The sequence below is a fragment of the Nerophis ophidion genome, linkage group LG14, assembly GCF_033978795.1.
Source record: "Nerophis ophidion isolate RoL-2023_Sa linkage group LG14, RoL_Noph_v1.0, whole genome shotgun sequence".
NCBI classification, from domain to species: Eukaryota; Metazoa; Chordata; class Actinopteri; order Syngnathiformes; family Syngnathidae; genus Nerophis; species Nerophis ophidion.
In genome coordinates this window covers 49,952,220-49,968,678 of record NC_084624.1, presented here as the reverse complement: position 1 = coordinate 49,968,678, position 16,459 = coordinate 49,952,220, and the positions used below count along the sequence as shown (strand labels likewise).

Below are 16,459 nucleotides of genomic sequence, written 5' to 3'. Positions count from 1 at the left end.
TTCGTATTGTGAGGCAGATGCACTAACCCCGCTGCCACAGTGAAGCCCCCTCATTTAACTCAATAACTAGATATTCTGTTCACAAAAAAATGTAATCCGTTGCACTTATTGCTTGGTTGTTCATCAATAGTAAAGTGGTTAACTTTGTGGTTGGTTGCAGCAACATTTACTAGAAGTCTGTCTGTGCCCTTTGGTGGACTGTCAAAAAGTCAAGAGAGTCGACTGCCATTCGGCCAATGGCAGTCGAGGTTAATTCAAAAGCTCCCTCAGTCAAATATCGGTCAGAAATTCAGAGCAGTTTGCAAAGTGCTAAAGAAAAATACAAGCACACCAAACTATATGATTGATTACACCTTTTGTACAGATTTTATTTGCTGTTTTTCACTTTTACACTGTTTACATAAAATCTTCTGTGTTCAAATCATCTTCCAAGAAGAGCACTGGTAAATTGTCCCGAAGCATAGCGTACTGGCTTACATTGCGAAATCCAGTGATCACACAGCAGGTCAAAGCGTTGCGGGAGATCCCCATGTCACTGGCCGAAGACCACAGACCAGTTGATAGGTCGTAGTACTCGACGTGGTTGATTGTGGAGACGCCATTGTAACCCCCAGCGACAAAGAGGCGATCCCCAACAACTTCAATGCCAAAGTTACTTCTGGGGCATTGCATGGGGGGCAGTACCATCCAGCTATTGGTTCGGGGGTTATAAGCCTCAGCGCTGGCCAGACGTACATCACCATCATAACCGCCAACCTTCATGAGAGAAAAAAAAAGCAGGATTTGGAAAATAAAGTTTAAAACGAGGTGGAACTAGCACAGTCAGAGATATCGCTACTTACTGCGTAAATATAGTCAGCAAACCCAACAACTCCGATGCCACTGCGGCGGCTGCCCATTGGTGTTATCATTGTCCACTCATTGGTCTCCGGGCTGTAACACTCGGCTGTTTGTAAGAACTCGTTTCCATTAAAACCACCGCAAATGTATATCTGGAACCAAAAAAAGGAGGATGAGTGGTGATTGAAGTATCTCAGCAAGACCGTTTTTGGTTTAGTCCACCTTGTTGTTTAGGGTTGTGCAGCCGGCATTACTCCTCTTTTCGTGCATGTTCGCAACAAGAGTCCACTGGTTGGTTTCAGGTCGGTAGTATTCAGCAGCTCTTAGTCTCGCACGTCCGTCATAGCCTCCTAATGCGTAGATGCGTCCATTGACCACGGTCACGCTCACATAGCAGCGATGGAAGTGCATGGGCGCCACTTCCCTCCATGTGCGTGTGTTCAGGTCGAAGCAGCTGACGGTGTTGTAATGTACGGCGCCGCCGAAGCCACCGACACAGTAGATGCAGTCATTGAGAAAGGCGGCGCCGCAGTAAGCGCGGGGTTGCTGCATACTCTCTACAAGGTAGTCCCAACAGTTGGCGTGCACGTCGTACGTCTCAATGTGGTGTATCGGATTCGCGTCACTCCAGCCTCCGATCGCCAGCAGGATGGCAGAGGGGAGGCGAGGGCGGGCGAGGAGGTTGCAATATCCGGACACAGACATCGTGGTCATGTGTCGCATCATTCGTGTGGCAAAGGCCACCATGTCCAAGCATTTGCCGCAGTTCTGCACCAGCTGATTGGTCAACACGTTGATGGTTATGAACTCCTGGCTCATCAGAGCCAGACGCACCTGCATAGTGGCAGGAAGAGATTGTCAAAGTCAGTTGGAGTCATCGTTACCTAGGTTTAGGAGTTCACGTGATCCTTGCTGTTGGTTTGACAGTAAGCGCACTGCAAAAAGTCAGTGTTCAAAAACAAGAAAAATAAATCCAAAAATAGGGGTGTTTTACTTGAACCAAGCAAAGTTATCTGCCAATAGAACAAGAAAATTTGGCCTGTCAAGACTTTCCAAAACAAGTAAAATTAGCTATTAGGGGTGTGTGGAAAAAAATTGATTCGAATTTGAATCTCACGTTGTGTGATTCAGAATCGATTCTCAAGATTTTTTTTCTTTTTTTTTTTAAATCAACCCAACATAGCTCGGTTGGTAGAGTGGCCGTGCCAGCAACTTGAGGGTTGCAGGTTCAATTCCCGCTTCCGCCATCCTAGTCACTGCCGTTGTGTCCTTGGGCAAGACACTTTACCCACCTGCTCCCAGTGCCACCCACACTGGTTTAAATGTAACTTAGATATTGGGTTTCACTATGTAAAGCGCTTTGAGTCACTAGAGAAAAGCGCTATATAAAATATAATTCACAATTCACAAAACAATACACAGCAATACCATAACAATGCAATCCAATTCCAAAACCGAACCTGAGCCAGCAACACTCAGAACAGCAATAAACAGAGCAATTGAGAGAAGACACAAACTCGACACGGAACAAACCAAAAGTATCCATCCATCCATCCATCTTCTTCCTCCACTCATCCGAGGTCGGGTGGCGGGGGCAGCAGCCTAAGCAAGGAAGCCCAGACTTCCCTCTCCCCAGCCACTTTGTCTAGCTCTTCCAGGGGGATCCAGAGGCGTTCCCAGGCCAGCCGGGAGACGTAGTCTTCCCAACGTGTCCTGGGTCTTCCCCGTGGCCTCCTACCGGTTGGGAGGCGTTCAGGTGGCATCCTGACCAGATGCCCAGACCACCTCATCTTGCTCCTCTCGATGAGGAGGAACAGCAGCTTTACTTTGAGCTCCCCCCGGATGGCAGAGCTTCTCACCCTATCTCTAAGGGAGAGACCCAAACTCATTTCGGCCGCTTGTACCCGTGATCTTGTCCTTTCGGTCATGACCCAAAGCTCATGACCATAGGTGAGGATGGGAACGTAGATGGACCGGTAAATTGAGAGCTTTGCCTTCCGGCTCAGCTCCTTCTTCACCACAACGGATCGGTACAACGTCCGCATTACTGAAGACGCCGCACCGATCCGTGAAATAAAAATGAATATTATCAACAACAGTATCAACATTAGTTATAATTTCAGCATAGCAGTGATTAAAAATCCCTCATTGACATTATCATTAGACATTTATAAAAAAAAAAAAAAAGAATAGTGTCACAGTGGCTTACACTTGCATCGCATCTCATAAGCTTGACAACACACTGTGTCCATTTTGCTTCGTTTAATAGTTAAAACATATTTACATTATTGCAATCAGTTGATAAAATATTGTCCTTTACAATTATAAAAGTTTTTCCAAAAATCTTCTACTCTGCTTGCATTTCAGCAGACTGGGGTGGATCCTGCTGAAATCTATGTTTTGAATGAACAGAGAACCCTTTTGAATCGGGTAAAAATGGTTTTTGGATCGAATCGTGACCCCAAGAATGGATATTGAATCGAATCGTGGTACACTCAAAGATTCGCAGCCCTATTAGCTAACCACATTGGACCCATAAATAGCTTAAAATAAGTATTTTCTCACAAATAACAACTGCACTACTATACAAGTACGTATTTTCTATTGTTTCAATGAAAATGAAGACAGCAAAAGTCCATTTGGCTGTCATCTGTTTTAATATGAGACACAATTGTGTCAAAGTCATGATTTTTTGTTTTACATTCTTGAAATAAGAAATGATTACTTTAAAAAAAGTAGTTTTATACTTGTGAGTGTTGATGACACAGCTGTGCAACAGTTGATATTCTAGTTTCAAGCATGTTTTACACAATATAGGTCATCAAATCTCAGCAACAAACTGTAATATCTTACTGAGATCATTTAGGACCAAAACCCTTAAAACAAGTAAAACACTCTAACATAAAATCTTATGTATGCCCGCACAAGTCCCGGGATGCCCGAAGTGTCCATAACACACCCCGCCGAGTCCCACGGGGAGGGGGAATGAAAGTTGGAAAAGTCAGCAAAAGTCCCAAAAATGTTCAAAATACCTACCCAGGTTCGAGTCCCACAAGTTCCGCCCCCGGCCGGGATGCCCTAAAAAGTCCAAAACGCGCCTAGCAAAGTCCCACAGGAAGGCAGGAAGAAATGTGAGAAAAATCCGGAAAAAGGTTAAAAAATCCCACCCGGGTACGTGTGCCACAAGTCTTAAGACCATGCGGGACTCCAACCTGGGTAGGTATTTTGAACATATTCGGGACTTTTGCCGACTTTTCCAACTTTTATCCTCCCTCCCCGTGGGACTCGGCTGAGTGTCTTAAGGACATTTTGGGCATCCCGGGACTTGCGCGGCCCGGCGGCGGGACTTATGGGACTGGAACCCGGGGAGGTATTTTGGACACAATTGGGACTTTTGGACATTTTGGCCACCTTTTCCCCCTCTTCTTCCCCGCCTTCCATTGCTGGGTGTGTTTTGGACACTTGGAGAAAAATCGTTTCAAGCATGTTTTACGCAATATAGGTCATAACATCTCAGCAACAAGCTGTAATATTTTACTGAGATCATTTAGGACCAAAACCCTTAAAACAAGTAAAACACTCTAACATAAAATCTTATGTATGCCTGCACAAGTCCCGGGATGCCCGAAGTGTCCATAACACACCCAGGCGAGTCCCACAGGGAGGGGGAATGAAAGTTGGAAAAGTCAGCAAAAGTCCCAAAAATGTTAAAAATACCTACCCAGGTTTGAGTCCCACAAGTTCCGCCCCCATCCGGGATGCCCTAAAAAAGTCCAAAACGCGCCTAGCAAAGTCCCACGGGAAGGCAGGAAGAAATGTGAGAAAAATCCGGAAAAAGGTTAAAAAATCCCACCCGGGTACATGTGCCACAAGTCTTAAGACCATGCGGGACTCGAACCTGGGTAGGTATTTTGAACATTTTCGGGACTTTTGACGACTTTTCCAACTTTTATCCTCCCTCCCCGTGGGACTCGGCTGAGTGTCTTATGGACATTTTGGGCATCCCGGGACTTGCGCGGCCCGGCGGCGGGACTTATGGGACTGGAACCCCGAGAGGTATTTTGGACACAATTGGGACTCTTGGACACCTTTTCCCCTCTTCTTCCCCGCCTTCCTGTGCACCATTGCTGGGTGTGTTTTGGACACTTGGAGAAAAATAGTTTCAAGCATGTTTTACGCAATATAGGTCATAACATCTCAGCAACAAGCTGTAATATTTTACTGAGATAATTTAGCACCAAAACCCTTAAAACAAGTAAAACACTAACATAAAATCTTATGTATGCCTGCACAAGTCCCGGGATGCCCGAAGTGTCCATAACACACCCAGGCGAGTCCCACGGGGAGGGGGAATGAAAGTTGGAAAAGTCAGCAAAAGTCCCAAAAATGTTCAAAATGCCTACCCAGGTTCGAGCCCCACAAGTTCCGCCCCCGGCCGGGATGCCCTAAAAAGTCCAAAACGCGCCTAGCAAAGTCCCACGGGAAGGCAGGAAGAAATGTGAGAAAAATCCGGAAAAAGGTTAAAAAATCCCACCCGGGTACGTGTGCCACAAGTCTTAAGACCATGCGGGACTCGAACCTGGGTAGGCATTTTGAACATTTTCGGGACTTTTGCCGACTTTTCCAACTTTTATCCTCCCTCCCCGTGGGACTCGGCTGAGTGTGTTATGGACATTTTTTGTATCCCGGGACTTGTGCGGCCCGGCGGCGGGACTTATGGGACTGGAACCCGGGGAGGTATTTTGGACACAATTGGGACTTTTGAACATTTTGGCCGCCTTTTCCCCCTCTTCTTCCCCGCCTTCCTGTGCACCATTGCTGGGTCTGTTTTGGACACTTGGAGAAAAATAGTTTCAAGCATGTTTTAGGCAATATAGGTCATAACATCTCAGCAACTAGCTTTAATATCTTACTGAGATAATTTTGGACCAAAACCCTTAAAACAAGTAAAACACTAACATAAAATCTGCTTAGTGAGAAGAATGATCTTATCAGACAAAAAATAAGCAAATATCACCCTTATTTGAGATATTTAATCTTACTTAGATTTCAGTTTTTGCAGTACAGTACATATTCAGTACAATTGACCACAAAATGGTAACACCCGAATAAGTTTTTTTCAACTTGTCCACGTAAATCAGGCCTGGGCAATTATTTTGATTCGGGGGCCACATTTAGAGAAAAAAATGTGTCTGGGGGCCGGTATATCTTTTTTTTAGGAATACTAATAGAAATCCACACAATAATGTCTGATTGAATGCTAAAAATGTTATGACAGACCGCCTCAATAAAACGGAATGGAATATATATTTGCAAGGCCATTTTCAAGAAGGATATTTAAAGAAAAATTGCATCTTGTAAGACGATGTCGGCCAACCCCGGAAGCTAGCTCAGCTGTCCTTGCGATCAACTGTGAGTTCAGATATATTATATATATATATTTTTTCCACGTTTAATATGTTTTTTGCTGCTGCAAGTTTATTGATTTTTCTTTTTTAAATGCGCCGGAAAATAACCCATTTTGTACAATGCCCATTAGTTCGTAAACGTGTTTCTGTATAGTATTCCTCCAGTAATGGGGACATACACGATATTGCCAAAAGTATTTCCACCCATCCAAATGATGAGAATCAGGTGTCCTAATCACTTGGCCCGGTGTATAAAATCAAGCACATAGGCATGGAGACTGTTTCTACAAACATTAAGTGTTGCAAAGCTGTGTCATTAAAACTACTTTTTTAAAGTAATAATTTCTTACTTCAGACATGTAAAAAAAAAAGATGATGCCGAGCGCTTATCATTAATGTCAAGATAATGGCACTAGCATTTACTTAATTTAAGAATATTTTTCAACATATTAAGCAAAAAAAGATCTCTTTTTTTTTCTACCAGGAAAAGTGCACTTTTTATTCGCGAGAATGTACTTATTTTAAGGTGTTTATGGGTTCATTGAGGTTAGCTAATTTTACTTGTTTTGGAAAGTCTTGACAAGCCAAATTTTCTTGTTCTATTGTCGGATAATTTTACTTAGTTCAAATAAAATACCCCTAATTTTTGTATTTTTTTTTCTTGTTTTTGAACACTGACTTTTTGCAATGTATGAGAATGTGTGGAGAATGCAGAAACGTTGAGGCAGAATTCTTGATTTTTGTATTAATCATTAGACTGCTGTATCTTTCAATTTTGTAAATATTGTGTGTGAAGTCCTACTGAAGGTTAAAGGCCTACTGAAATGAGATTTTCTTATTTAAACGGGGATAGCAGGTCCATTCTATGTGTCATACTTGATCATTTCGCGATATTGCCATATTTTTGCTGAAAGGATTTAGTAGAGAACATCCACGATAAAGTTCGCAACTTTTGGTCGCTAATAAAAAAGCCTTGCCTGTACCGGAAGTAGCAGACGATGTGCGCGTGACGTCACGGGTTGTGGAGCTCCTCACATCTGAACATTGTTTACAATCACGGCCACCAGCAGCGAGAGCGATTCGGACCGAGAAAGCGACAATTTCCCCATTAATTTGAGCGAGGATGAAAGATTTGTGGATGAGGAAAGCGAGAGTGAAGGACTAGAAAAAAAATAAAATAAAAAAAAAAGGACTAGAGGGCAGTGGGAGCAATTCAGATAGGGAAGATGCTGTGAGAGGCGCCGTGGCAGCCATGGGGGTGGCAGGACCAATCAGCCAGGCCCAACCACAACAAGAACCTGACGGTGACAGTCATGAGGACGCTGCTGATATTGATGCTGGAGTAGCACACGACATAGATCGCCTTCAGAATACAGAGTGGTAAAATGTTATTTATTTTTCGAAATGATCGCTGCATTATACATAATACACTTTGTGTGTGTGGTCCAATCCAACCGTGTTCGCTTGACATCTCTGTTCCATAGTAAAGCTTGACTGTCATCTTTCGGGAATGTAAACAATGAAACACCGGCTGTGTTTGTGTTGCTAGAGCCGGCCGCAATACACCGCTTCCCACCTACAGCTTTCTTCTTTGACGTCTCCATTGTTCATTGAACAAATTGCAAAAGATTAACCAACACAGATGTCCAGAATACTGTGGAATTTTGCGATGAATACAGACGACTTAATAGCTGGGCACGATGCTGGCACAAGAATAGTCCTCTACAATCCGTGACGTCACGCGCAGGCGTCATCATACCGAGATGTTTTCAGCAGGATTTTTTGGCGCGAAATTTAAAATTGCACTTTAGTAAGTTAAGCGTATTGGCATGTGTTGCAATGTTAATATTTCATCATTGATATATAAACTATCAGACTGCGTGGTCGCTAGTAGTGGGTTTCAGTAGGCCTTTAAATTCAGTTTAAGAATTAGGCCATGAAGTTAATATAAATGGTGTGATGGTTGTGAAGTGAATTGTATTTATATAGCGCTTTTCTCTAGTGACTCAATGCGCTTTACATAGTGAAACCCAATATTTAAGTTACATTTAAACCAGTGTGGGTGGCACTGGGCGCAGGTGGGTAAAGTGTCTTGCCCAAGGACACAACGGCAGTGACTCGGATGGCAGAAGCGGGAATCGAACCTGCAACCCTCAAGTTGCTGGCACGGCCACTCTACCAACCGAGCTATATCACCCCCATGGTTGAATTGACACTTTATTTTAACTTCTTTTTTTAGTTTCCCCCCTCAGAGATTGCCTCTACCCCTATTGTGGTTAAGAACTACCAGCAGCAGCTTAGTCTTCAGGTGTGGCACCCAAGTTGAACAGGTGTGTAGGTAGAAACCTGACAAAGTGCAATCCTCTTCTCCAGGTCGGAGTTGGACACATAGGTCCGGATTGACACGTGCAAACTTGATTGCACACGCAAAGCTGATCTACTAAACGTGTGCAAAGTGGACAGAAAAGAGCGTGCAATCCATTTTGCCTCTCTGTCTTCTTCCATACATACATTTTCTACCGCTTGTCCCTATTGGGGTCGCGCGGGGGGGGTTGCTGGAGTCTATCTCAGCTGCATTCGGGCGGAAGGCGGCGTACACCCTGGACAAGTCGCGAATAGACAGACAACATTCACACTCACACAATTTTAGTGTTGCCAATCAACCTATCCCCAGGTGCATGTTTTTGAAGGTGGGAGGAAGCCGGAGCACCCGGAGGGAACCCACGCAGTCACGGGGAGAACATGCAAACTCCACACAGAAAGATCCCGAGCCCGGGATTGAACTCAGGACTACTCAGGACCTTCGTATTGTGAGGCAGACGCACTAACCCCTGTTTCACCGTGCTGCCTTCTGTCTTCATTAACATGAAAAATATACGTTGATCATCAAAACGCCTACAATTCTGGGAGGAGACAATGCAAATATATGTATTTAGTACACGGAATGTGATTAATCAACACTCATTACCGTTTTGCAAGCACTATTTTGTGTTTTATTTACTAATTGTCGGGGTCAGCTCTATGAAGAGAGGGGCAAGAAGGGGCAGAGGCCCTTCAAGTTAAGTTAAAGTACCAATGATAGTCACACACACACTAGGTGTGGTGAAATGTGTCCTCTGCATTTGACCCATCCCCTTGTTCACCCCCTGGGAGGTGAGGGGAGCAGTGAGCAGCAGCGGTGGCCACGCCCGGGAATCGTTTTTGGATATTTAACCCCCAATTCCAACCCTTGATGCTGAGTGCCAAGCAGGGAGGTAATGGGTCCCGTTTTTATAGCCTTTGGTATGACTCGGCCAGGGTTTGAACTCACAACCTAGCGATCTCAGGGGTCACCAACCTTTTTGAAACCAAGAGCTACTTCTTGGGTACTGATTAATGCGAAGGGCTACCAGTTTGATACACACTTAAATAAATTGCCTGAAATAGCCAATTTGCTCAATTTACCTTTATTAAATAAATCTATATCTATAAAAAAAAAAAGGGTATTTCTGTCTGTCATTCCGTCATACTTTTTTTTTCCTTTTACGGAAGGTTTTTTGTAGAGAATAAATGATGAAAAAACAGTTAATTGAACGGTTTAAAAGAGGACAAAACACACAAAAAAATTTGTAAAAATTTGAAACATAGTTTTAGCTTAAATTTCGAGTCTTTAAAGTTCAAAATTCACCTGAAAAAAATGAATACAATAAATAGCTAATTCGAATATTTTTGAAAAAAATACAAAAATAATTTATGGAACATCATTAGTAATTTTTCCTGATTAAGATTAATTTTAGAATTTTGATGACATGTTTTAAATAGGTTAAAATCCAATCTGCACTTTCTTATAATATATAACAACTTGGACCAAGCTATATTTCTAACAAAGACAAATCATTATTTCTTCTAGATTTTCCAGAACAAAAATTTTAAAAGAAATTCAAAAGACTTTAAAATAAGATTTAAATTTCATTCTACAGATTTTCTAGATTTGCCAGAATATTTTTTTTGAATTTTAATCATAATAAGTTTGAAGAAATATTTCACAAATATTCTTCATTGAAAAAACAGAAGCTAAAATGAAGAATTAAATTAAAATTTATTTATTATTCTTTACAATAATAAAATATAAAAATTACATAAACGAAATTGAAGATAAACAGAGTTTATCTTCAATTTCGACTCTTTCAAGTTCAAAATTCACCTTAAAAAAATAATACAAAAACTAGCTAATTCGAATCTTTTTGAAAAAAATACAAAAATAATTTATGGAACATCATTAGTAATTTTTCCTGATTAAGATTAATTTTAGAATTTTGATGTCATGTTTTAAATAGGTAAAAATCCAATCTGCACTTTCTTATAATACATAACAACTTGGACCAAGCTATATTTCTAACAAAGACAAATCATTATTTCGTCTAGATTTTCCAGAACAAAATGTTTTAAAGAAATTCGAAAGACTTTGAAATAAGATTTAAATTTAATTTTACAGATTTTCTAGATTTGCCAGAATATTTTTTTTGAATTTTAATCATAATAAGTTTGAAGAAATATTTACAAATATTCTTCGTCGAAAAAACAGAAGCTAAAATGAAGAATTAAATGAAAATGTATTTATTATTCTTTACAATAATAATTTAAAAAAATACTTGAAAATTGATTGTCAGGAAAGAAGAGGAAGGAATTTAAAAGGTAAAAAGTTACGTGTTTAAAAATCCTAAAATAATTTTTAAGGTTGTATTTTTTCTCTAAAATTGTCTTTCTGAAAGTTATAAGAAGCAAAGTAAAAAAAAATAAAGGAATTTATTTAAACAAGTGAAGACCAAGTCTTTAAAATATTTTTGGGGATTTTCAAATTCTATTTGAGTTTTGTCCCTCTTGGAATTAAAAATGTCGAGCAAAGCGAGACCAGCTTGCTAGTAAATAAATACAATTTTAAAAATAGAGGCAGCTCACTGGTAAGTGCTGCTATTTGAGCTATTTTTAGAACAGGCCAGCGGGCGACTCATCTGGTCCTTACGGGCTACCTTGGTGACCCCTGCTCCAACCCCTAGGCCACAGAAATGTTTTGGCCCTCAAATCACAATGTTTGAAGTTGAGAAAGTTCATTCTATTATACTCACAAAATGCATATACTGCAAGTTGCCAAAATTATCCGCAGTAGCGGAGAAATCCGCTGAAAAGGGGACACGCTACAACACGCAGTGCCCTCAGCCTTTAGTAAACCAGTGTCGACGAATTGAAAACGGGACAAAAAGTTGTCAGAAACAAAATGCAATCATATTTAATTTTGTCTTGTAAATGGGTGTTGTGGCGGGCACTAGGACCAAGGGGTGTGGTTTTGTGTTTTGGGAGAACACATAAAAAGTGCATGTTGTGTTGTGTTCTATTCTCATGTTGGCAGTCGACAATAAAGACCTTGAAGAGACAACGTTCTGTTTCTTGCATTTGCCACAGTGTACAAGTTCGGAATATATCCAATCAGAGTTCTTTATCCATCCATCCATCCATCATCCTCCGCTTATCCGAGGTCGGGTCGCGGGGGCAGCAGCCTAAGCAGGGAAGCCCAGACTTCCCTATCTCCAGCCACTTCGTCTAGCTCTTCCCGGGGGATCCCGAGGCGTTCCCAGGCCAGCCGGGAGACATAGTCTTCCCAACGTGTCCTGGGTCTTCCCCGTGGCCTCCTACCGGTTGGACGTGCCCTAAACACCTCCCTAGGGAGGCGTTCGGGTGGCATCCTGACCAGATGCCCGAACCACCTCATCTGGCTCCTCTCGATGTGGAGGAGCAGCGGCTTTACTTTGAGTTCCTCCCGGATGGCAGAGCTTCTCACCCTATCTCTAAGGGAGAGCCCCACCACCCGGCGGAGGAAACTAATTTCGGCCGCTTGTACCCGTGATCTTATCCTTTCGGTCATGACCCAAAGCTCATGACCATAGGTGAGGATGGGAACGTAGATCGACCGGTAAATTGAGAGCTTTGCCTTCCGGCTCAGCTCCTTCTTCACCACAACGGACCGGTGCAACGTCCGCATTACTGAAGACGCCGCACCGATCCGCCTGTTGATCTCACGATCCACTCTTCCCTCACTCGTGAACAAGACTCCTAGGTACTTGAACTCCTCCACTTCAGAGTTCTTTAATAGCGTACAATACCACAAAGGGTGAGGCTTAGTAATGAAGGTGGGCCAATCAGAAGCTTTTCATTGGGAAATGAGGAAGTGTAAAACAGGTGTGGATTTAACGCGTTTTACATTGTGATATGTGAACACCCAGGAGAAAGTTAAGAGGACACATTTTATTTTCGACGTTATAGAATGCCATCAGCAAGCTGAACGGACTGTAAGTTAAAACTGTGTGTATTTGCTACTCCGGGTGGTCTGTCGAAATGAGCAGTTTTGGCAAAAAGAGCTATCTGTTGCTGATATTTGTGGACTTTTTGTATCCGCACTGCAACCATATACTTTTCCCGTTGTGCAATAAATAAAGTATATCCTATACTGTTCCTGTTTAAACAGAGATTAAACCAATACGTAGGCTACCATGTTGTGATGGTTAATAAAATGTGGATGAAGGAAATTTCACGCAAAGGCAGTGCCTTTAAAAGGGTTAAAAACAATAAAAATCAGTTCCCAGTGGCTTGTTGTATTTTTTGAAGTTTTTTTCAAAATTTTAACGGAAAAAAAACTTTAAAGTACCTTTTTTCCGCTCTCTGCCAAGACACTGTCCATTTTCCTGTGACGTCACACAGTGCTGCCAAAGTAAACAAACAATGGCGAATAGCACAGCAAGATATAGCGACATTAGCTCGGATTCAGACTCGGATTTTAGGGGCTTAAGCGATTCAACAGATTACGCGTGTATTGAAACGGATGGTTGGAGTATGAAAGTATTGAAGAAGAAACTGAAGCTATTGACGCTATTCATAGCCATAGCGTTAGCATCGCCGGTAAAATGTGCGGACCAAACGATCAGGACTTTCGCATCTTGTGACACTGGAGCAACTTAAATCCGTCAATTGGTAAGTGTTTTTTTCGCAGTAAATGTGTGTGGAAGGGAACGTAATATAGTTTCAAATGTACATAGTTAGCCTAAATAGCATGTTAGCATCGATTAGCTGGCAGTGACGCCGCGACCAAATATGTCTGATTAGCACATAAATCAACAACATCAACAAAACTCCCCTTTGTGATTTCGTTGACTTTATCGTTGCAAATGCATCTGCAGGTTATCCATACATCTCTGTGCCATGTCTGCCTTAGCACCGCCGGTAAATAGCATGTTAGCATCAATTAGCGTAGCATGTTAGCATGGATTAGCTGGCAGTCACGCCGCGACCAAATATGTCTGATTAGCACATAAGTCACCAACATCAACAAAACTCCCCTTTGTGATTTCGTTGACTTTATCGTTGCAAATGCATCTGCAGGTTTTCCATACATCTCTGTGCCATGTCTGCCTTAGCACCGCCGGTAAATAGCATGTTAGCATCGATTAGCGTAGCATGTTAGCATCGATTAGCTGGCAGTCACACCGCGACCAAATATGTCTGATTAGCACATAAGTCACCAACATCGACAAAACTCACCTTTGTGATTTAGTTGACTTTATTGTTGCAAATGCATCTGCAGGTTTTCCATACATCTCTGTGCCCTGTCTGCCTTAGCACCGCCGGTAAATAGCATGTTAGCATCGATTAGCTGGCAGTCACGCCGCGACCAAATATGTCTGATTAGCACATAAGTCAACAACATCAACAAAACTCCCCTTTGTGATTTCGTTGACTTTATCGTTGCAAATGCATCTGCAGGTTTTCCATACATCTCTGTGCCATGTCTGCCTTAGCACCGCCGGTAAATAGCATGTTAGCATCAATTAGCGTAGCATGTTAGCATGGATTAGATGGCAGTCACGCCGCGACCAAATATGTCTGATTAGCACATAAGTCACCAACATCGACAAAACTCACCTTTGTGATTTCGTTGACTTTATCATTGCAAATGCATCTGCAGGTTATCCATACATCTCTGTGCCATGTCTGCCTTAGCACCGCCGGTAAATAGCATGTTAGCATCGATTAGCGTAGCATGATAGCATCAATTAGCTGGCAGTCACGCCGCGACCAAATATGTCTGATTAGCACATAAGTCAACAACATCAACAAAACTCCCCTTTGTGATTTCGTTGACTTTATTGTTGCAAATGCATCTGCAGGTTATCCATACATCTCTGTGCCATGTCTGCCTTAGCACCGCCGGTAAATAGCATGTTAGCATCAATTAGCGTAGCATGTTAGCATCGATTAGCTGGCAGTCACGCCGCGACCAAATATGTCTGATTAGCACATAAGTCACCAACATCAACAAAACTCCCCTTTGTGATTTTGTTGACTTTATCATTGCAAATGCATCTGCAGGTTATCCATACATCTCTGTGCCATGTCTGTCATCGCCGGTAAAATGTGCAGACACTCCTGCACATTCAATGGGGGTCTGGTGGCAGATTTCTTGCCACTTCCGCATCTTCGGGCCAGTGGTGCAACTTGAATCGCTCCGTTAGTGTTGTTACACCCTCCGACAACACACCGACGAGGCATGATGTCTCCAGGGTTCCAAAAAATAGTAAAAAAAACGGAAAATAACAGAGCTGAGACCCGATGTTTGTAATGCGTTGAAAATGAAAATGGCGGCTTTCTTACCTAGGCAACGTCACATACTGACGTCATCGCAACAAGAGCCATAAACAGAAAGGCATTTAATTCGCCAAAATTAACCCATTTAGAGTTTGGAAAACGGTTAAAAAAAGATATGTTTTTTTTCTGCAACATCAAAGTATTTATTGACGCTTACATAGGTCTGGTGATAATGTTCCTCTTTAAGGTTAATTGGCGCTATGTACTTTTTGAAACCGATACCGATAACTTTGAAACCGATGCCGATAATTGTCGATATTACATTTTAAAGCATTTATCGATTATTACAATTAGAGATGTCCAATATTATCTGACATCCCTAGTGTGTGAATGTGAGTGTGAATGTTGTCTGTCTATCTGTGTTGGCCCTGCGATGAGGTGGCGACTTGTCCAGGGTGTACCCCGCCTTCTGCCCGATTGTAGCTGAGATAGGCGCCAGCGCCCCCCGCGACCCCGAAAGGGAATAAGCGGTAGAAAATGGATGGATGGATGGATCTCTACGCAATATTTTTTTTTAAAAGTGCAGTTTCCCTTTGATAGATGTCACATATTACTTTTGTACTACTGGTATGGTCACATTTTGATTGAACTTTCAAAAGATATCAGAAATGGGAACGGAAAGAAAGCGATCTGGATACATGTTTGAATTCAGGACGGGTTTTTTTTTCACTAACGGTAAGTCGGGCCTGGGGGGTCTGTGCTATCTTAGAGCTTTTCTGGTTATTTATACTATGCTTTACTGTGTGAGGACCGAAAACATTCACTGATGAATCCTGTCCTGTTCTACAGTTAGACCAAAGTTGATGGTGACTTACTTTCTCCAGGAGCACTGTAAAGTTTCCGCTACGCTCTCCCGGAGCGTGTGCGATCCAGTGGAGGATGGCTTCATAGACGGTGCTTTCCTTTTTCACTATCAAGTCGTCCCTGTCGAGGATTTCACACAAGTCCTGAATAGAGAGTTGCCACAACTCATCAGAGTTCGCAACCTCCTCGAAGTGGTATAGGATGTATTGGTAGGCCGCAACCTGCAGCTCCGGGGTGTAGCAGTTCTTTGTGAACTGCCAGATGCCGATGCAGTTCTCTGAGCAGAGCTGCTCTGTTAGAAACGCGCAGCAGGTTTGAACAATGGCCGTCATGTTAAACTTATCGGCCGCTACCAACAAGTCCTTTACGTTGTCCTCTGTCACTGGCACAGAGCCGGTGTATGCAAAGTCAATGAGAAGCTGCATTAAGGGAGGTGTTGGACCATGGATGATGTAAACCCTCTGGTCTGGGTTTGACCACCGCAGAAAAAGTTCTCTAAACATCAGTGACACAAAAAAATATTCAATGTGTTTTTATTCAATAGTATTCAATTCGTTCAAGTGAATCTACTCACCCAAAGTACGGACTGCAGTTGCAAAGGATAATTTTATGGATTTGAAATTCAACTTTGTCCACTACAATGACTGCATCGCTAAGTTCTCGTGTTCGGCGTAGGTCGTTGAACACAGAACCAGACTTGTATGCAGCTTTACCATTGTAACTCATTTTGAATG

The 16,459-nt window shown here is 42.3% G+C and overlaps 1 protein-coding gene across 1 annotated transcript; it reads right to left on the bottom strand.

The window, feature by feature from the left end:
• Nucleotides 1-356: 356 nt before the first annotated feature.
• Nucleotides 357-16,459, bottom strand: LOC133568805 (kelch-like protein 10). Its single transcript, XM_061920953.1, has 5 exons — nucleotides 16,300-16,459; nucleotides 15,737-16,220; nucleotides 1,063-1,674; nucleotides 843-992; nucleotides 357-756 (listed from the first exon to the last, which is right to left on the bottom strand). The coding sequence occupies exons 1-5, from the start codon at nucleotides 16,449-16,451 to the stop codon at nucleotides 397-399; spliced, it is 1,758 nt and encodes a 585-aa protein (XP_061776937.1). The 5' UTR covers nucleotides 16,452-16,459; the 3' UTR covers nucleotides 357-396.